This window comes from Zootermopsis nevadensis, unplaced genomic scaffold, assembly GCF_977971745.1.
Source record: "Zootermopsis nevadensis isolate Lab colony 2312 unplaced genomic scaffold, Znev_1.0 Znev_ptg000061l, whole genome shotgun sequence".
NCBI lineage: Eukaryota > Metazoa > Arthropoda > Insecta > Blattodea > Termopsidae > Zootermopsis > Zootermopsis nevadensis.
In genome coordinates this window covers 15,889,927-15,913,419 of record NW_028259192.1, presented here as the reverse complement: position 1 = coordinate 15,913,419, position 23,493 = coordinate 15,889,927, and the positions used below count along the sequence as shown (strand labels likewise).

The window sequence follows — 23,493 nt, the reverse complement described above, 5'->3', positions numbered from 1 at the left end:
AGAAGGGGATAAGGTTCTCAGTGTCCACCCTTACCACCTCAACCGTGGGAATAATACTGGCCAGTCAGTTATCATAAGCTGTCCCCGGGTTTAATGATACTTCAGGTCCTTATTTTTAAAGGCTACTAAGAAACTGGAAATTGAATGATTTGGCTTAGCTGCGAGTAAGAATGGAATAATAAATTCGAATTACAAACCATTTCAGTACGGTTTGCATGTGTGTCTGGGCGGCTGACGGCAATTAATTCTGTGCTAATGGACTTAGATGAAAAGCAGATGGGTAGGTAACATAGAAATTATTATAATTTTCAAATAAATAATAAATTTACATAAAGTAAGAAACTAAGAAAATTGAAGGCACCTTCATATATATCTGTAATCAAGAAGTAGGATCTTTCAGCGTACTGATGAATAAAAAACACCGAATCTACTGCTAAATTTTAAAAATAAATGTATGATGTTCCGGTCAAATCAGACCGTACAACCGTGGACGAAATTTCTGAGGACAGACGGTAATCACAATACTGTACGAAAAAGACAATTTTCTCCACTGGTTGGCTTCTGTTCCAAGATTGTTGTTAACCCTCTGAGATAACGGCTGTACACATTGGAAAGAAGTTTCGTAATAATTCTATCTAAGTTGTGGTGTTTAATCAGACTTCCACGCTGTAAAATTAATATTACTGTGAGTTTCAACAACAGAAAAGAAAATGTGTATACACATTAACAGTAATATCTATTAGTTTCCAACACTGGAAGATAACCACTGGAAGATTACCAATTAATGTCGAAACATGTAGTGAATTCTTAATAAACATTGAAATAATAATCAAGAATTGCTGTGTACACGGACTGTCAACCTAACCTTAATACTACTGCTTCAATATCCCTTTCGAGTTCAGCTTACGAATACATATTTTATTTGGTGTATGAATAATGAACTAATCCATCAAAGGTCAGTGGTAACTATGTGTACCACCTGCGTTGACGTCGGGCTTTACGGGTTAAACGCTGTATCCCAGAATTATACGAAGTATCGCGTGGGAGGAAAGGCAGAGAGTACATTGGAACGCAGTCACCGATAGTAGCTTTCCATTCAACACTCCCCCGCGGCAGTCAGGTTCGTCGATACTACCTGTAGTGAAAATATCAGGTTGAGTGTCTCTTAGAGTCAAGAATGATCGATAGTTTGGCTGTGGAGTCCGAAACAAATGACATTATAGCCGGAAGACCAGCATAGTCAATACTAAAACCTTATACCTAAGACGACTGATCCAGTTGCCTTATTCACTACCTGATTACCGACGGTCCTTATTAATATCAGTGAAACTTTCAGAGAACACCTCAAAATACTCCACACTACATCCTTCTTAACCGCAGTACATTATTCTAGACCATTATTTGAAGCTAAGTAGCCTGTTCAGTTGGTAAGTAGTCATTGAACAAACTAAGAAGCAATTTTATCTTCTATGTTTGATCTCCATCTTTCAAGTGACCATGAGCCGGGATAGCTCAGTCAGTATAGTGACTAGCTACGGGCTGGACGGCCGGGGTTCGATCCCCGACGGGGCAGAGGATTTTTCCTCTAGCCTTTGCGTCCAGACCGGCTCTGGGGCCCACCCAGCCTCCTCTACAATGGGTACCGGGGTCCTTTCCCGGGGGTAAAGCCGGCCGGGGCGTGATGCTGACCACTCACTCCCATCTAGTGCCGAGGTCAAGGAAGAGAGGAGCTATACCTCCACTCCCCCCAAACGCCTACATGGCGTATAGAGGGACAGACTTTACTTTACATCTTTCAAGTGACCGCTCTCTTTGCAGGACGGCCTCTTCCATATTTTCTTTATTGAAGCTACTTATTTAGCCCTTCATAACTATCCTTATTCGAAATGTATAAATAACAAAATTCCTCATTATGAAATATCGTCTATTCCGCACTTTCAAGATAGTTCACTGAGGCACAGAAAGACGCCTGTTCGCAGATCTTATCCGAGGAAAAGCTGACTTTGATTTTATGCATGTTAATTCGTGTCATGACAGTCATTTCCTTCACCAACGTCTTTGCAATGATCTGTAAACAAGTCTTGATGTTAATTTATTGGTTATAGTCTGTGTTGAGGAAAAGGACGCCAACAATTCGACACTGCCAATCGGTGGACTTCCTATTGGAATTCAGTCTATTTCCCAGAGAGCTTACAAGAAATTTAAATCTGGGAGACACATTTATGGTAAAAGGAAAAAAAATCAGTGCCTTCTCCCGATGTAAGATTTGTATCGGGAATAAACAAACATACACGTTAGTGAGGTATGTAAAATCACAGTGACGAACAGAGAAACTGTTGCCTCACCCGGAAACGCAAATCCGATATGGCAAAACGTAGCCAACCACTATTGGTTGGGCTCCAACTCATCTGTCTCCGGTTCAAACACGTTCAGTCTTTGTTCTTCCCGCAAGTTGCAAGATGTTTTTGACAACCTTTTGCGTGATAGGGTAAATAACTGTCGTGTTAGCTTACTTTCGCCCTGAGCCCACTGCTCTGTCGTCGGACATGTATTGGTGGGACAGCGCTTGATATTTTTTCCGAATTTCACCTCTCCCTCTTTCATAATAATACACTACAACTTTTTATTTGCCAACCTTAAATAAATGATGATCCCATCCATGTCTGTTGGGGCAGAAACCTGTCATCAGTCAAGACCCTTTCATACACGCCTAGCCTACCGCATTCATAACTTGAACTGTTAAACTGCTGTTTTTATCTACCACTCTGCATGATACAGCTTGTCCATAAAGCTAGACCGAAACGTCTTATATTTATATTAATGCGTTGTAGGTTTTACTAGAGATTCCAAGAGGATGGACTGACCCTAACGAGTATGCAAGTAGAAAGTTCCTTTGGGCGACAGGATTTAGTTGGGGTCAGCGAAATTCCAGTTCACTGTTGGCTGAAAGGATCCTTGAATATCTTGTCTTGAAGCGTAATGAGTGCATAATGCGTAGAATAAAGACAGACAAGAATTAAGAATCACTGGACAGGCAGGCAGAGTTCCGGGCCACTGAACCAAGTGTCTGCTAAGTACGAGGTACCGATGTTACTGATTTTACCAACGCTTCGGCTGAACATAAGTACTATCCATCTTCGGCAGTCCGAAGCACAAGATTGCACGGCACAACAACCCAGAAGACCACCATCTGTGACATGCATTTACTTAAATTCAGATATATTTCTTGTATGAATTCACACAGTTATTAGAGGTTCATAAGTTTAAGGCGATTTACATGGGCATACATCTTGTGTTTTTTTTCAGTAGCTTGTCACAATTTAATAAACTTGTGAAGTTGAAATCGTTACTAAAACCTACGAAATTTGAGACTTATAGGCATTTGTATATCAAATATCTTTACGATGATCACCTCCTGGCTGTAGGGCGATAACCCTTAAAACAGTCATCTTCGAACTCACCGGTGTCAGAACCTAAGATAATACAAAATGTGAGTTTTAAGGGTTGGCAGTCCGCCCACACATCAATTTTTTATCATAGTTTCAATGTTTATTTCGAATCCACTACATTTTTCGACATTACTTTGTCATATTCAGGTGGTTTCTCTTTAAGTGTTCGAAGCCAGTAGATATAACTGCTAATTTGTTTACACATTTTCTGTTCCCGACTTCACCATGTAATGGACTGTGTCTTAAGCAGCTTACTTATTTTTGTTGGGCAGATTATTATGAATCAGTAGTCATATCTGATAGTTTCGAACACTTCAAAATAACCTCCTGAATTTGACCATCTGTGGTCGAAGCATGTAGTGGATTGCACAATGTCAAGCAGTGTGTCAGTTTAAGTGGTATTTACGAGATCGGTAAGTTATCATGTTTCTAGGCCCAACGTATTATATAGTAGGACAATCAGGTTTCTGGAGATAAATTTCGATTTAAAAATGAAGAATGCCTTTGAACTTTCTGTATGTTCACTTACGTGAAATTGAAACGAAACTCGAGCTACGTCTGTGGGCACCAACTCGTTTTACGGAGCGTCACGACGGAATAGTTGACATTCCGGCTTCGTATTTGGAGTTCCTGAGTTCAGGTCTCGGCCCAGAGGAGAGGTGCTTTTAGTCAGCCCCTCCGGGCAAGTGCCAGGATAGCACCTTCAAGTAGGCCACTACCGATTTCTACCTTACCCTTTCCAGCCGCTAACCAACCAACTTATGCATTCGACGCTGTTTTGGCTTTTTATGAGCTACTTCCAGTGTCGTTAAATAAACAGGTTCAGAGTAGTATCTGTAATTTAGTATTTGTGTGGTCGGACAGTATGTTCTCAGGAGGGGTAGTAGCGTCAGTCAGTCCAGGGAAGGGACGCAAGTTTTGTTCCACACAGTACAAGCTGGATTTTAGCCCAGTCAGCTCCTTGGAACCAAACTTGTAATCCACCTGTTCCTTCCTTCCCAAAGGTCGTGACTGTAATGGGCCATGCAAGAACACGGATGGATGGGGAAAGCAGGCAAAAACGGCTTCAGTGTAGGGGGAAGTGTCTGTCTGTCCGACGTAGAGACGATGTAGTGGGCGGTCAAGTGGGGCCCTCAGGGTCGCTGCTGGAATACTTGCAGTCTCCACACACACACAGCCTCTTTGCTGCAACGTCCACGTACAGCTATCACCAAACAAATGCAGAACAATGTCTATACGGAACTGCTTTTAACCTATCTTGCAGAAATGTCCACCTACAGCCTTCTTAATCTTTAATTATCTTCGTAACAGGAACGGAAAGGTGTTCTTACTGGTGTACACAGACATTCCGAGATTTTCCTCACGCCACATTACAAAGTCCATTGTTGCTCTTAAGTGATCCTAGGCCATTGATGCACATCAATGTGTTCCTACAGTGACCTTCATTTATTCTTGCACAAATGTTGCAACCAAGACTGTGGAAGCACAGGGATGTCCAAGTCTGGTAGCCAAGGCAGGGGAGGGGTGGCCCACGGGGCAAATTCTCTTGGATCTGCAATCACTGGAGACCAGGCCCCACGAAACATTGTGGTGAAGCCCCAGAGGTTAAATAATAGACACTAGAAGTGGGAGAATTACCTGGGATTGGCCCCAGGGGGTGCAATCTCCTAAAGGGGCCTGACTCGGGAGTATTCCCCGGTCCACCTGAGGCCTCGATGATCTAATCCGAGATTTTAGCGGAAAGGATGTGTCCGGTGAAGACAGGGCCAAGGAATAACAGTAGAAATAACAATAGACAGAACAGTTAGATTAACAAGGTTAACAATACAAAGGTCGTACAATGCAGGTTGCTTGCCTCCTAGGAAGAAACGCGACAGACACATTAATGAGCATGTAAGATGGTTTTGATTACGCAGTGGCGGCATAAGAATCCTTTTCGCTTAATTAGCTCAAAAATAAGTAAAATATTTTTCGCTTCGTTAAATATCTGAGGGTTTACGTCGGAGAGTAGCGCAGAAATGCACGCAGTTCTTCGTGTATAACCTTGTTTCTCAACCTTTCTGATACCACCAACCCCCTCCACCAAATTATCTCTTAGATTCAGATTAAATAAAATTCAGATAAAAGGTACAGTTTTTATCATGTTTATATTTCAGTGTTGAAACAAGAAATGCTATGAAAGAATCTTATAACTTGCAGCAATAAATCCTGAAAGAGAAGAGAGTAAAATTCCCTCAACTGGTAGACCCACGATTGAAAAAAAACTGACGTAAAGTGTCCGTTATTGTTGTCCACAACTCGAACGTGTCTATGAAATTTTATAAAAATCTTATCAGCTGTTCTCAATTTGTTTTACATTTGGAGAGACGATTCGGACGGACAGACAGACAAGCTCATTTTTACAACTTCATTACGGTCTAGCAATGTAATAATAACAACAGCAAAAACAAAAAAAAAGAGCTTGCTGTTTTAATTTTAGCAGTGAATGAATTCATACGGCGCTGGACCAGTTTTATGTGCGCGGAGAATAAATGACATTTTATCTGACTCAAGTAACTTATCAAGTGTTTTGCGTGTAACGTGTGGTGAAAGCGTGGCAACCTTCCTGAACGTTTTAACTGTTCATTTTCCGACCTCGAGTACTGAAACACTGTGGTGGCCAGATAAAATATTTTAAAAAGTTTTAATTTATTTACCGTGTCTGTACGTCTATCTACAAATGTACATATAAGTAAAATTATTATTTTGGCTTCGAGGTAGCGAGCATATGGAAGGCTGGAAAGCATGAAGGGAGTAAATAGTCCACTCGAAAGACTTACATGTAGATGGGAGGATAATATTTAAATGGTTCTGACAGAAACGGGGTTAGAAGATGTGGATTTGATTCGTTTGGCTAAAGATAGGGACCTGTGGCTTGTTCTTGTGAATACAGCAATGAATTTTCGGATTCCACAAAAGGCGATAAATTTCCTGACTGACTGAGTGTACCATAAGCTCTCAAGAAGGGCTCTGTACCACGGAGTTTGTTTTTTATTTGTTACTTATTCATCAAATTGTAGAACTTGGCTGCATTATATTTTGTACCAAAGGATTTATTGTGAAATGTATGAAAATTACTTAATCTATTTGAACTTAACTGCTTAATCTCTGTTCGTAATTTGTTGTTTCTTTTTCGGGTGGTTCTGTGAGTGTGAATGTACTTCGATGTGTGTGAGAGACTAAGTCGATTATTCCGTTACTGATCACCACTGATGGAGAGCTCATACGTGCAGTATCGTGTTAAGTCTCGATTTGTAATTATGCTTATAGTTCGCAACGGTAATAAGAGGTGTTATTTCTTCGGTGGGAGAAAACGTGCCCTTTTTTATACCTTAAGATTGCAACTACCACATCTGTTAAGATACGTTACCTACAGTTGATTATGTTGGAGTAACTTGTCTTGGGAACTGAAAATTTCTCTCTTTTTGTTGCATAGTACAAGAGTGTATGGCTTATTTTGAGAAGATGCTTTGTATTCCGAGAAAAATAAATATGCGTCGAAAACAATCGAAATGTGCTTGTGACTGTATGTGGAACTTTAACCAGTATCTAAAGTTTACGACTTCATAGCGGAAGGTCAGCTTCTAATATTACAGACTGATTACGTAGTTGTTCTTCCTGCTGTAACTTCGCATTCCTGGATTTGGATGATATTTATTGTTCACGATTTGCGTCTAAATAACTGCTGCCGAAGAAGTGTCCCGAAAAATTAATTCATCTATATAAATTACACCAGTGCTAAACTTGACTATAAACAGCTTACCCGGCATTTTAAACCCTGCTCGAGTAATCTAGCGATCTCCTAAGTTACGAATTTTTATATTTCAATACTTTCAAGTCTGTTGTTCCTGCGCTGTTCCTTGTATCATACACCACATAACGATTAAGCTACGGTTTATCAGAACGTAAATCTTATGATATTTCAATAGCTTTCAACTAATGTGAGTGCACAATCCGAAGTATTTCTGCGTTTATGCAATTTTGTAGACTCCTCCGAGTACCAATAAGTCCGATTATTATTAATTGTAATGATGCTTGTTAGAATCTCTGAACGTATCAGGCTTAATGTAGACGGTAGTATATTCTTATGGCAACGTATCTGAGCATCATAATACTCTAAAGATGGAGGCGGCATACTCCTCTGGATTACACGGTGCATCTACCCGGAAGACCATTGATATTCAAATTGCCTTGGAAACTCTAATCTTAACAACACTATCCTCTATGTGAAGGTAATATCACACACAATTCATGCCCTGAAGGTGTAGGCAGTATGCTCCTATGAAAATTACTAAGCGCAGCAACCAGGAAGACAACAATATACACTCAATGCCGTGAAAACTTCAAGTCCGCTATCAGTCCTAGGTTTTGCGTATACACTTTACTTTCTCTGCTGATCCAATGATATCACTTCATTTATTGAACAAGCTCGTTGAGAGTTCGGTAAATTTACGCTTTAAAATTACGAAAATGCGACTAAGCATACCTTAATGCAAGAAAATATTCATGAAACTGCAGTCTTGTGGTCAGTGGTGAAATTAGGGATTTCACCTGTACCCCCTGAAATTTCCTATAAGACAATATTTAACACGTGTCTAGATATTTCCTTAGCAATATTGATTTATGAAATTTTGAAATATCAAATAAAAATATAGGCCTATAAAGTTTTTCGCAAATAAAAACAGCACCTGGATGGCCGTTTTAATGCTAAAATGTCACTCTACAGCTTAAGTACCCAAACTCTTTTGGTCCGAGGCTCCCTTTATGCGAATAAAAATGTTCGACCAATCACAAGCCCATACCCCCAATCTATAAAAATGCTATTTAGCAATCTGGAGAAAACTTAATGAGCCTTAATCATACCTGTAAACTACTTTTCTATTAAATGGTCTGTAAATTAATACGGCCTTTTCATAAATTTGTATATATTATAATTTGGCCATTAGCTCCCCGTAAACAGCTTCACGGCTCATGGTTTGGGAGGGGGGGCTCTCACTTTGGGTATTGCTGCTCTGTAGTATAGATGCAGCTCTAATTGAGAGTTGTAAATAGCTCTGCTAAGAGATGCCTTGCCGCTGAAACGGTTAACTCTTGAAAAATAATTACGGATATGTTCCTGCAAATAACACAAGCATGTCGACAACGTTCAACAAGCGAGTCTGATATTAACTGCAGCAGCCATTAAAACCCCCATACGAGGTGAACATCGGTTTTGCATATCGTATATGTTTCATAACTAAGCAAAACAAGAAATATGTCTTATACAATACGTGACTATACGGCCTGCTAGTGTGGCCAGATAACATCAGACGGACGCACATGGGTTCACGTACACTTAAGCGGGATCCTTCAACATTCAGACACAGGAAAAGCATTTTCAAGCTCGAGTGTTTTTGAAACGAACGTGTTTTGAAAATTAAAGACAGTCACTGCTATTAGATCGGGTAGGTATTTAGACCTACAGGAACGACCTCTTCGAGGACCCGAAACGTAGACGATACGAAATTATTTTTGGGTTTGTTACCGTGTTTTAAATTACTTTCAGTATTTCACTTACTATGTTTAGATTTCTTATGAGAATTTATTGTATTTATGTGCAATCTAAACTTGGCTCTCAAGGATCGTTGCAGTCTATCGCTCCTAACTCTAAATTTTGTTCATGTCAGTGACCACACAGTCGTAATGTCACTCTTAATACTACACTGCCATAAAAATTCTACAACATTCAGTTCTTGTTAGGATTCCGTAAGTTCAATTTTTGTTTCAAACTCGCCCAGGATACGTCAACATTGAGGTCGTCTATTGATACTGAATTTAGTTGATCTGAATGTCAGGTGTTAGGTGGAGAAGGAACGAACATCGATTGTTGTCACTACATTTTAGTCCCTGATAGCAGTATTATTTGCAGGGGCGGTTTTCACCATGGGACCGGTGGGGACTGTCCCGAACAACACAATTTGTAAGTATCCTGCAAGTAAAACTATAATTTTCGAGAACATCGCCTATAACAATTTAAAGCCGAGTAGAACAAGGCTTGATACACGTCACTGCAATAAATATTACCAGGGTTATAAAAAGACCTGTTCAATCTTGGTCACATGCCATCCTTTTGTTTTCTTTGCCTCTCCCTGAAATATGTTTCAAATGTAGACTATATACATATGCATACATATATTTATTTAACGAAAATATTACATTCTTGTCCTTAAGTTGTCACTGCTTTGTTCAATGTATAACTTTGGCTTTCGGGGATGAGCCACGTCGAAAGTTGAAAATTGTTCAGCAAATAACATTTCACACTAGGTTCAAAGGGGGTCTTGAATGTAAATAATTGTTCGTCGTATTTTGTTGACAACAACGTTCGAAATGATTCGGGATAATCATCTTTTATGGAACCCTAACCACGAGTGTTATAAAACAAATTGCATCTATAGAGAGCATCCTCGTGCTAGAGAACTGATGAAACATAAAGTCGTCATTCGTTTCCTTTCAACTATTTCGGAACCTACAATCGTCAATGTTTCACAGTTACTCTTAGAAATTCTTAGAATGTTTCGGAAATCCCTTTGATCTTCGACTGTGAATAGATTAATAGGTAGGTTCCTTTGTAGATGCTGTTGCTTTTGACTCTTTCAACCACGGTGGTAACGAAGACTGCATGGGCCACCTGCTGTAACTTTCAATAACTATATATTTTGTATTTATGATTGTTTTATGATTATCTGAGTAAACAGCAATTAAATCATTCCTTAAGAGCGTTATCTGTGATATTTGTAACGGAGACGCGTTGTTTCTTCTTTGAGTCAGGAAATGACGAGCTCCGTGGAGCAACATCCTTCTTTTAGTGCGCTTAGCTAAACAATAAATTTATGGAACCCGAATATTCTTTACCTTCTTCACAAGAGCCCGACACCAGTCTCTGTCCTGGGCCAACTGAATCTACCTAAGTGTGAATGTATGTATATAATTCTGTTTTTAAACCAGTAATCAATTTTCGATAAGAACAATTTATATATTACTGCATCTTTCATTGCCTTCATTAACCAATGAATTGTATACAAAAATTCATGTATATGCTAATAATGTGGATTTATCTTAATTTATTTAATCATTACCAGCACCCAGTGAATTTTATAGTCTACAGAAATTAATCCATAGTCTATACATGTGAAGTTACGATGTAAAATTCAAGCTATTAACATAAACTCTAGTAATAAACATACAACCTGACGAGAAGTTTAAGAACAGCATTTTTAAAGTTTTGTGATTAAGCAAATGTTCGTTTTTTATATAAATCGCCCCTGCACTGACACCTGGAAAAATTCTCTGGCTACTCTCAGTGATAGTAACACGTATTTCAAGCAATGAACGTGGTAACATAGTCACGGGAATCGTACGATAAGTTGAATGAAATGTATGTAAGAAGCAGACTAACTGCCTTTGGAGGTTACACTTCAAGGAGATGAACACATCGAAGCGTGATATCGTATTAAAATACCTCTCTTTCTTAATGTTTTTGAATTTGAAACACTCTCTCCCATTTACACTAATGCTCCTGAATGTGCCATTCGTCCCCAGAGCAAAGTTCCACTTTTTAAAAATCATATATATTGTAAGAAACAATTTTACAAACGTGTGTATTCATCACTTTATTTAAGTGGCAGAACAAAGACATCGCGTTGATGTCAAGTAAGCGAGATCCAGCGAAGATTTTTCGTGTAAAGGCAGTTAGTTCTATTCGGCTGCATATGCACACGGTAAATAAAAGGTTTCACGAAACAACGAGCCATCTGTTGCTTGACAACGACTCAGGCCAAAGAATATGATGGGAAGGCGTAGTATATACGCAACGTTATTCTAGGATTGCGTGACAGGACAAAGAAACTCAATTACTGAATGTAATTGTGTCTGTCTGTCTCTCTCCTCGTCTTTCCTTGACTATGTACTATATATTTTCGGCTTTTATATGTTTATTTTGTTTGGTAATGCATATTGGAGTTCCCTTTCAGAAATATTAAGGAATTTACTGCGAGAAATGTAATTACTCTAATAAAAAGTAACATGTTTTGAGAATTTCACTTCTTATTTTGTTGTGATACCTACTAAATTATCATTAATGGAACGTACTCAAATAATAGGCTGGTTTTAAGATTATGACTTTAGGCTGAAACACAAACCTTCATTTGCTTTTCATGGGCCCTGTACCAAGTTCCAATGCGGGAGAACCTGAAACTCGGGTGAGGATTCTAAAGTGACGTAGTAGGCTCGTACATTCTCGCCTCCAAGCACTTTCATTTAAGATTTTCCCAGTGCTGAAGCGACTTCAGCAGTACCAGAACAAATTTCGTTGAATGTTCCGTGTATCTATCTTACCGTTACCGCTTATTAGAAACTACATTTAAGTTGTATTACTGTGAACTTGTAAATATTGCTACGAATTAAAAAACAAAAAATGTTCTGCACTAGCCCTTATTTTACACAAGAGAAAAAAATAGAAGTAGGTACTTCAGACATCTTTTGGTAGCTGGTGTATGCAGGTTAATACATTTCAGGTTCTCACGACTGTGACGATGTCGAGGTGGTGGTTCTGGGTTATAACATCGCGAGGACTTGCAGGTAGATACAAACGTGTCAAAGGAACATAATATCTCCATCTTCAGACATGAAGGTGGAGGTTGTATGTTTTGTGCCCTAATTCTATAAAATACATTTTAATATTATTTTCTCATTTACCTTTGGTCCTCGTAAGTTTTCTCTTCCCTCAAGGTTTTCCAACTAACATTTTGTTTCCATTTCTAATTTTTGTGTTTTTATCATCCTTGTAATTTCGACAGTCTTCTTTTTTGTCCTGATGACATATTCGTATTACTTTGGCCCGATGGCAATTTTTGTATGCAAAAAATGGTGAAAGAAAGCCTGATTAAACTGAATAAAATACGAAGTCATTTCAAGAAAATTGAGATGATACGTTCCTCAGAAATATTCGTAACCACCTAAGGACTACCATCGATACTGAAAGAATGTTTTCATGCATGCAACACTGAAGCAGCGGCGATCATTACATCGTAGGCCTGCTAGGATTTCAGTAAGGCTTACTTTTGGCAGTTTTAGTCATGTACATTCTATAGCTCCTCAGAACTTTAAACACCTATTTTAGTTTGAACATTTGTCTTCTGGGTTGTTGCGATGAATCGCCCTGATGACGGAGGCAGTATGACCTCTGAAACGTTGGTTAACATCGACCAGACTACACAGCGCAACAACCCAGAAGACAGAAGTCTTCATACTCATCGCCCTGATGACGGAGGCAGTATGACCACCGAAACGTTGGTAAACATCGACCAGACTACACAGCGCAACAACCCAGAAGACAGAAATCTTCATACTCAAGGCTGTGAAAACCTCAAATCTTATTATTTTAGTTTCTTTAGCAACATTTAATTTGTTCAAGTACTTATTATGTTCGTTTTCTCAAAATGCAATGTTTTGCGATGAAAAGTTTAATCATGTACAGCAGATAATGCCAAGATTCTCCAAGTCTGCAGCATCTAGTTCAGCGGCGTCGTGTTCTACACTTTTCGTGTCGCAAGGTTGGCTGCAAATTGATATTTTCGCCGTTATTACATCACAAGGACGCTGTTAATGACGAGACAAGAAGAGAGCTGTTACGTTGAAGCATTTGAAAAAAAAAAAAAAAAAAAAAGGAAAGGAAACAGCCATGAAAATTGTGAGAAGATGACAAAAGCGCAATGGGATGTGTAATTATGTTACACGTGTGTCTTTCTGCTTCTGACAGTTGATACTCAGTTCAGGCCAGATCAGCATTATGGCTTTGTTTGGTACGTAGTTCCGTAGGCGCACGTGTTCGCCCCAGCATCTCCAGTAACACGAACATCTAGTGCGTATCTGAACTGAAGACCCTTTAATTGGGAACAAGTCCTCTCTTCCTGTGTACCGCGACAATATTAAAAACCACGCGTATTCTTTACCGAAGCGCTACTCATTTAATGAAATTGGTACTCGGTTTTCAAGCTGTCGGCTGGTTTTGGTGCAGGCAAAATATTGAGCGACCGTTACTAGTGGTTTCTTGGCGGTTGAAAGGGAAGTCTTGTCCACACTTTGTTGTAAAACATTTTACTTGGGTTTCAGTTCTGGACAGCAGTTCAAGAACCGACATTTATCTCTCCCTCTCAGTATCGTTTTGTCGGACTGGATGGCATGTACAGGAAATTAAGGGAACCACCCCGTACCCAGACAATTTACCCACATGAATATTCCCTGTCACATTTGAAATAGGTCTAATTACATAATTTGTGTCATATTTTTAATTAAACGTCTGTAACATCCTCAGCAAGAAGACACAGATGGTGTCAAGGTTGCTTCATTTATTGTTAGGTAGTAATGCTGTTCTTTCAGTTTCAAACTAAGACTTTCGTAAATGTTACAGGTCTCTCTAAGTCCTCTTCAGAGTAAACACGCCAAGTCGGTATTCTAATAACGTGAACTGCGGATTGATTTGTTGCCAGGATTCGGATGAAGTGTCTGAATTGCACAGAGTTTTCATGTATCAGATCCCCTCACATAGCTCAAGTTCCTCTGGCATCTAGGAGCAGGACAATAGATGTCGCAGCTGCAAAGACAAGAATCCGACGTTATAAATGTAGCCGTTACTTGCTGACAGGAGTGTAATGACGATCTCGGCGCCAAGTGGCGAACCCTACAGTCACCAGATGACAATTAAATCGTCAGAGAATAGTGTGACCGGACTTCACCGTCGGCAAATAAGGCGAGATGGCTGTGACGTCAGAACGTCACCCTTTTATTAACATTAAATGGTGCAAAACAAAGCAAATATGCTGTACTTAAACCACCAACTGGTTGAATTAATTAAGAAAATGTTGTACAAGACCACACTTCTTAGAACTGTTGGTTATCGTTAGAACAGTTTCATACGACGTACACTTGAACCGCAAGAATCTGGTAGTCAGGAATACAGCCTTCTGTCCAGAAGGAGCCGGGTTCGAGAACATCTGAATTCATATCGGATTTTCACTTCCATCCTCTGAGAGTGTCAAAATACCGTACGCCTGTGAGAATATCAGGTCCCGACGGTGCTGAGGGGGAAAACATGAAACACCGTTCACTCGGTGCCCACTTAAAACACATGGAGTCCGACTCTCATCCTGCCAGATGGGAAGAAAGAGACTGGAATGGCCAGACGTCCATACGACACACTACAGCTCATCGCTAGCATTGATCATGATGATGATTGATTGCTGGTTGCATGTGCATACGAACGAGCTGCATGTGGATTGCGAATAAACTATCTACTATATGCACCGCAAATTGAACAATATTTTCTGGGAGCGTTTTTAAAGTAGATATAATTTCCTCTGTTCTTTGTGTGTGGGACGTATTGGTTATCGTCATTCGACAAATTTCAGTTAAGAAGTCTAGAGAACTGTGCGTAACAGTGGCAGGCTGGGATAATTGTCCTGACCGGAATGTGTTTAACGAATTCCCGTCTTCATCAGCCCAGAAGTTTGGCAGGTTATCTGTTTAAGAACCTCGTTGATCTACATATTTCAAGTCATCGAATGGCATTGAGTACACCTCCCAGGGTTTTCTCAGTTCCTCTAGACGCATTCCTGGAGCGGTCTATGGCCGTTTCCTCCCATTCATAACACATCACAACTTACCACGCGCTTTATTAACCGTCCTAGATAGAGCTATTTCAAATCAAGTGCAGTTACTGAAAAAAAAATTGTTACGTATCTGCCAGTAATAGGAGTTACGAATTGTTGCATAACTATTAGTAGTAGGCCTTTCACTGTTGTAATAACAGTATCGATGATTTGTGCTTTACACAAACTAAAAATATGTCTAAAATGTGTTGCGGAATGATAGATATATACCAAATATACCAGTCTTTTATGGGTCTGAAACAGGGCCTCTCTATTTTCTTTGAGGGTACCAGGTCTTAAGTAGATACAGGTGTTAAAAAACAACGTACTGAAGAAAGTATTCAAAACAGATATTCGACTGCAGTGTATTACAACAGGACTGAACCTCTTTATCTGAAGCGACTATTTAAACATCACAGCGCCTAAATGAAAATTATAGGCGTCCTTCGAAACCCAATTGTGTGTACCGATAACGGAATAAAAAGTCAACAACAAAAAATCCTCCCTCTAAAAAGGCCAGGTATACTTGGAGTATAATACGTATTCATTTAAGGATGATGAGAATACTTTTCTGCTGAGGAATGCCTTCATGGTGTTGCATGGACTGGCCTCCTGCGGCGCCGCGCAGTCCAGGATTCCAGCTCCAGCAGAGTGAAGGTCAGGCAGGGTTGGCCAATAACCTGGAATCGTGTTTCATTTTTCTGTACCCGTCTTGCATCCTAACTACAACATGACTTACTTTCTCCGTTGTTTACGTCATTCAAATTAGCGTGATTACTATGTTTCCTAACGTCTTCCGAGATCCTCGGCTGACATGTTGGTTCTCAACGTAAGCACTGGCGATTGTGTAGTATCGATAATCCTTCCCGCCTGATGCAAAAAATATCAAAATTGTTAGTGTCGATGTTCTGGGTTGTAACGCCGTGTGGACTTGTAGTAGATACCAACAGGCATACTGTCTCCATCTTCAGGGCTGAAGATGGATAGAGTATGGTTTTTGCTGGTATGTACTCAACAAGTCCGTCCACACGGCGTTACAACCCAGAAGTATCTTTGGTGCTTGGTAAGGACTCATTACGAAATGTCTACATATTTTGTTACTGAGTACCATAGATACAGGGCCTGTCCGGAACTGTATGATTGTATAACTCATACCACACGGAAAAATGTATCGTTAATGTTAACAGAACCCCAGTGTTCAACGCCGCTAACACATCTTACCTCAGAATATAGGGAATGCATTACATCTATATTCTTCAGCAATTAGCCCCATGATTCCACTGAGGAAGTTGTCTTGCCTCGAAAGTCCTTCGGTTAAACCCGTAATAAATTTTTATGGTTGAACAGACTCTTCGTTAAACATATTAAAAATTGCGTCAGCAGTTTTAATACTTATTTATTCCTCCTTATTTTATGTCTTACAATATAATCGCGTGTTGCTTTGAAATCAGCTGAACTTGTGTTTACAAAAGGGAAGTGCGAACGTCTTGACACACAGTTCTGTGGATTCCTTGTTTGTTCGTATTTCATGCATATAAAACTACTGAGTTACGCCCACTTTTATTTCATACTAGCCTTGGCCCTATCGCTTAATGCTAACAGTGTATTGGAGAGGATGTGAAAGGAGGTGGCTATGGAATAATTAGATATATACGCTTCTGGCACTTGGATGTTAAGATTGAAGAGGACAGTGGATTTTTCCCGGTGAAGATTTCACTGCACTGCATTACGACTGGCGTTCCTACAAAGAAAGTTCGTGTAGTAATAACGATGTATCTGAAGTATCCGATTAGAACCTCGACCGGGTCATCTGTTGTCCCGAGATGTTGGCCGTTTTCTGTGCTCTAGAAAATACTATCGAATAGGTCACGGTCGTCTCCTTCCAAATTAACTAGTTCACGTTTCGAAGGAACGTAATGCCTCCAACTTCAGGGCATATTCAGGCTGAAGATGGAGGCAGCATGTTTATCTGAAACGCTGGTTTCTGCCGACAAGTCCACACGACATCACAACAACCCAGAAGACCACCACAAGACATCTCCAATTCGTGATGTCTTATAATCTTATGTCTCCACACCTCATTTAATGTTGGAAAATGTCGGTTGAAACAGTTTACATTAGATACCGCCTCAGTTGAAACAGCATGGTTAAATAACCCAAGAACCAATCAATAATTGATGTCGCGACAATGTTCCTGATTATTGTAGGTGGTCAGTCTTCTATTTTCTAATTCCATCGAGCAAAGTCCTTGAGAAGCTGACAGAACGCTCAACTGGACGTGCAATATCCCGTATTTTGTGGAACAGGAAGGTTCTTTGCCGTGTTCACAACAGCCCGCCACCTGTCCCTATCCTCTGCGAGTTAAATCTCATCTACAACCTTAAATTATATTTCCCTAAGATTCAATTTAATATTATCCTCCCATCCACGCCTAGGCTTTCCGAGTGGTCTTTTCCCTCAGGTTTTCGAGCCAAAATGTTGAACAGAGTTCTTACCTTGCGTGCTTCATGATCAGTGCATCACATTTTTGGTTTGGCCATTCTCATAATATTTCGAGTTTCTTAAAGGATTCTAGTTTGCTTTACTTCGTGTTTCGCATTCGGGAAGTACCGGTTTCTGGTCGTGGCGCGGAGCAAATAGCTTACAGGTTTCTCTACACCACACAGCCAAGTGTAGTGGTCATATCTTGAAATAGGACGCAACCGGTTTCTTTCCCAACATTTCGGTCAACATAACAGTTTATTTCACCTCGTAAGAAAGAATAATTCGAAAATTATTCTCATCGGAGAATGCAATGGCCACCTTATCGAACGTCGCAACCAAGTGATCACCACTCCCGCTTCGTATATGATAGGTCCAGAGCTTAAATCTCTGCCCAGGGACAGGATATTCGGACTAAGGGTTTCCTGTTTTTCTCTGTCCCAACAGGCAGAAACAGGGATAGTATCCTACACCAGTCCACGATCGCTTCCTTCTGTTATCCGTTCTAGGACATTCGTCAACAATCCTGTCTTTCGACCCTTGACTATTGACAGTGTAGTTAAATGAATCACACAAATACATTCGTTCCTTTAATTGTAACCCCTAGAAGAGTAGACAGAACGAGTGGTGATGTGCAGTGAGACCGCCTACTTGCGGGCAGACGAACTAAACGCTGCTCTTTTGAAAAAACTGGAAACTTCTTGGATGACGATGTAAATATGAGAGAAATGTTCTCGACAGAGATTGATGGATGTACAGAGGGAATGGTGGCTGCAGTAACCTCACCCAGCCACGAGAACTGTAAATAAGATTTTCTCCGTCTATTTCAAACCGACCGTTTGTTAGGGTCTGCATCACTGAAAATGAATTTCGTTATATTATTCAGCACTGATAATACGTGTTTATCTTAATGCACTTTGGTTCTTAACTTCCCTTTTTTACGTTATTCCTCCTTTACCTGTTTCTTTTATCAGAGATGAGCTAATCGACTTGTGAAAAATATTATGCGTTGCTAGTAACATGATTTATCAACTGTCAATGTTTGAATTATTACATGAAACTGATGACGGTGATGTTGGTAATGAGAAAAACCAAAAAAAGGTTGGATGGGAAATATGGTAACGATCCCACGGGGAATCGGGATGAGAAGTATTAAAAATAGAAAGAATTTTCCAGTAATTTGTTACAAAGACGACAACTGGATTCAGATACCTCTAGTTAGGATCCAATTTCGGATTGAATTGATGAAGCTGGTGAAACATTCGTTTCACCTGACAATGGCGGATTTCTTGCACAGCTATGAAGTGTTCAGGTAAGACCGAATGAGCGCGCTTTCCAACCTGGTGTTTCTCAGCCAATTATGAGCAACTGACGACAGTAGCTGGGTTGCGAAACACACATTTTACGGCCGAAGAAATTTAACGTAAGTGTAAGAATAGAAAACTAGTTGTTGGCACTATACACCCGAAACGTCGGCATCATCCCAGAAGTCATCTTCAGATGTGCTGCAGCTTGTCAGGACAATGTCCTGTGGACAACGATAAAGCATTATTCTGTGATGGCAGTATCCAAACCGCTTTTGATTCGTGGATGTGCTAAAATGGTATAAAGTAATTAATCGTTATTCAATATTGGTATGTAAGATTTGAGGTTTTCACAGCTATGAGTATGAAGATTTCCGTCTTCTGGGTTGTTTCGCCGTGTAGTATGATCGATGTTAACCAACGTTTCAGAGGTCATACTGCCTCCATCATCAGGGCGATGAGTATGAAGATTTCCGTCTTCTGGGTTGTTGCGCTGTGTAGTTTGGTCGATGTTAACCAACGTTTCAGAGGTCATACTGCCTCCGTCATCAGGGCGATGAGTATGAAGATTTCTGTCTTCTGGGTTGTTGCGCTGTGTAGTCTGGTCGATGTTTACCAACGTTTCAGAGGTCATACTGCCTCCGTCATCAGGGCGATGAGTATGAAGATTTCTGTCTTCTGGGTTGTTGCGCTGTGTAGTCTGGTCGATCATAACCAGCGTTTCAGAGGTTATACTGCCTCCGTCATCAGGGCGATGAGTATGAAGGTTTCTGTCTTTCTGGGTTGTTGCGCTGTGTAGTGTGGTCGATGTTTACCGTTTCTGAGGTCATACTGCCTCCGTCATCAGGGCGACCAGAAATCTTCAATATTGGTATGTTTCTACTAAAAGAACATTGTTAGCAGATCAGTTTAACGTTTAAATCTCGGACGGTCCGCCGGCTGTCATGGGGAATTTCGATAGATTTAATTTCTTCCGCTCGAATTCTGGGTCAGCACCAAGAAGGTCCCCACCACCTCATCTGGCTTTCCTGTATCACCGGTCTGTACTACACTTCCTTTGCAATTGATGCAGCACGAAGTCACACAGGAACGAAGTAGATTGGCGGCTTTGTGTAAGAGCTCCTTGCCCCTTTCTCTCTCTCTCCCCCCCCCCCCTTGGCATCGTAATATGTAGACACGCAGATTCTCCGGGTAGCGTGGCCAAAGAAGATGATGTCAGAAAATGCTGTGTGGGTTACGTCATAGTCTTGGTTGTTTGGTTACGTTTTGTATAATTCTTTTATTTTATTTATATTTTCCTTTATACTTCAAACAAAAAAAAACATAAGATGTCTTCCCTCTCGTCTTCCATCCTGTCTGCTACTACCAACATTTCTTTTTTGTTGTATTCTTTATGAATGTATCATTTCGTACGATCTAGGAATGCTTTGTACAGTACATCAGCTGAAAAGAAAGTGTAACGCGTAAAGATCATGTCTGTTTTAAATTGCTACTGCTGCTTGTGCCTGCTTGTAAAGGAGGGCTATGACTCGTACAGATTCGAGGGCTCGAAAAACTGCATTTATACGATTTACTAATTTTGGGCGATAAAATCGAGAGAGATGAGATGAGAGGGCCGTGGGGCAATGAGGAACTGGAACGATATTTTGATCGGAAACACAAAACGGGGAAAATTGCTTGAAGGATGAATCACATTCTCAAAGGTTATCGTTTCACACTTTTATAATTTAACATTGTACACTTCGCTAATATAGGTTTATACTGCGCCAATGAGAGCGTTTCTTATAAGGGCGGCTGTGTAAGCTTGTACCAGTTAAAAAGAGTGGTGTACGGTAACTGTCAAATTAATTTACGTTAGAAGTTTGTGGAAAATAGACGCAGGTGGTTCAACTTATTAGGCCTACTACTTCAGTGATGTCAGCTGCCCTGAGTAGTTACACATTGTTTCTGTCCTGTTACATCTAATTTCCAGAGGGATTTCAGCTATCCCATTTTAACTCTGATCTAAGATACTGAATTCTTCGTTTAACTGTGTCATAGAGTTCAATACTGTGCCATTTTCGAGTTTTATAATTTAAATAACAAGGAGGATCTTAATCGAATATTCAACACGCGTTGAGTTACACAAGAATGACGATCTAACGTATGGAATTATCTGCAGCTGTGGAGTTTCGGAACTAGATATTTTACCACATATTCAAATTTCTTCGATACTACTGTAAGATGTTCCTTTAACATTTGCGATTATTTCACATTTCCGACATAATTTGCGTGCCTTAAGTAACCTTGTCGCCTTGTTGCGTGATGCCCTCAGGACTCGATCGCATCTGAAGGTTAGTTCTGTTGTTTAGGCAACACGGATATTTTTTTCCATATCGGTAATACAGTTCCCTGCACATATTTCCCTAAGGGAGGAACAAACTATTTGTTTATGCAAGGTTACGGAAAACCGAAAGTCTGACAAAAATTCTGCCTTCTAGCGTGCTGGAGCTCTAAATTTGATAATGTCGTTCAGTTTCTACTGGAAGCAGCTAGCTGCTTCTAAAATGTTAGGCAGCTGCCGTTCGCTATACAAAAAATTATGAGCTACAGTTTGGGAACATATCTTTATCCTAATAAGTATCGTTACTTTGAAAACAAAGCTGTAATACCTTTTTACATATGTTTCTAGAAATGAGTTCCGTACGCATGTATATCTTGGATACGGACAGTTTCCAAAATCTGTTCAAGCCATATAATGGGCTACTTTAATTAGTAATTATAAATTGTCGCTGCCGAGTGGTTAGCACTCTTGCTTCCTGTTTGGGAGTCCCTGGTCCAAATCTCTCTTGGTCAGGAGTAATTGAAAGTAACTGCATCCCTTTGATTGTATGGTGTATGCCAGCAGATACAAAATGGCATTGAGGTCCTGTGAGTTTTGGAAAATTTCGCCGTGGGAATACTGATGCTTTTGGTTCTGAAATAGCTCTCTCGTTGTATATGTGCCAGAACATTTGATTTCTTTGTTGTTTATCTAATCGCGTGTCAGTAGCTCATGCTACATAGCAGCGGGTGATACGATGATTAGTGAGAAAAGGAAAGTGGTCGTGGCCTAATTCAAGGCAGATTACAGGCATTTTGCTGGAGGTACTGTGAAAAACTACGAAAATTATATGATGGCAAGTCTCCGGGCCGAGATTTTAATGCGGAACCTATCAAATTCGAAGCAGGGGATCTAACCACTCGTCAGAGAAGTTCAGTGCCAGAAAATATGAATGCAAATTAATTCATATTGAAACTGTAGAAAGAATACAGAGGGATTTCTTAGGACTCAGTACGGATGTGCAGTCAGAAAAGTTGTGCTAACCTGTTGCGCCAGTTTTTTGTTCTCGCTGAGGGTCAGAGATGGCGGGTCAGTAGACGGATGCATCCGCATCAATGAATATAGCTCAACTCGTCCAGCGACTCCTTCTGATACTTATTTTCATTAGTCAAGTAGAGCAGATTTGCCCATTCGGGGCATGCAGCACACACGGGGTAAACAGGAAATGCAAGTATGTTGGAAAGCCTGAAGGAAAGAGCCTACTCGGAAGACATAGGAGCAGATGGTACTATCATAAAATTAATTGGATCTTTAAGAAGTAGGGAAGGGGGTGTGTGGATTAGTTTCATGCGGCACAGGGTAGGGGCTGTATTGTGAACATGGTAATGATCCTGACTTGGTGAGCCACTATTAGCTTCTCATGAAGATTCTGCTCCATGGCGTTCCGTTTCTTGTAGGACAGCGGTCCAGCTTGACTTGTTTCTCTTATAGAGGCCTGCCGTTTATGTTCTTTTCTGTCTTCTATAATATTCACGTATTTGCAGATTTTGCAATAAAGTTGTTATAATTCATATTTACATTTCTTTCTGTGACTTCATGGTCAGTTATTAAGCTGATCTATTACGCAGTCGTCTTTCAGAAGTCGAAGAAACAGCACGAGTATTATCAGTAGCAGCTACTTCAGCCAGGTGACCAGAGATCTTTCGGCGGTTTAGTGTCTCCTCAGGCAAATTCTGGGACATCGCCTAACAGATGACAATCACTTTCTTCCTCGTCATTTTCAGTCAGTCTGCTACAATTTGTTTAGGCCAGTCTACCGAGGAAATATAAGTCTGAATTTAATCAACATACATATTTAGTTGGACATTAAACCTGTGTCTCTTTCATAAAGTCATAGGCTTTCAGTAATTAATATCTGCGATATTTTAGTTAATGTTTATATTGTAAGAGTAAGATGCCTACAGAATTTAGTTTACAAAACAAACTACGCATGCACGTTCTAACGGGATATACGTCGAAGAGAGAGCCGTATCTATGAGGGTCCGGTAATAATTTGTTACAGGCTATCAGAAGCACTGCTAAATGTTTATTAAACGGTACGAGCAGGTTGAATTGGCGGATTATTTTGTTGGGCCGGTGATTGGATCAATAAGCGCTTAACAATGTATAAATTCTACATTAACTGACACTGTGTGTTTGTTCGTCTAGCTATACGGGCGAGGAACGTTTTCAGT

At 40.2% G+C, this 23,493-nt stretch overlaps 1 protein-coding gene across 5 annotated transcripts in view; it reads left to right on the top strand.

Moving 5' to 3' along the window:
- Positions 1 to 23,493, top strand: part of svp (COUP transcription factor 2) — a 189,712-nt gene that overhangs the window by 46,154 nt on the left and 120,065 nt on the right. For 4 of the 5 annotated variants that reach the window (XR_015532726.1, XR_015532725.1, XM_087340945.1 and 1 more), the window contains exon 3: positions 9,397 to 9,447. The exons of the other annotated variant lie outside the window; for it this stretch is intronic. Coding sequence is in view for 2 of the 4 variants with exons in the window: in XM_087340945.1 (XP_087197071.1) it covers positions 9,397 to 9,447 (51 nt within the window). In the remaining 2 variants the exon portion in view is untranslated. The remainder of the gene's footprint in view (positions 1 to 9,396; positions 9,448 to 23,493) is intronic. 5 annotated transcript variants of the gene reach the window in all.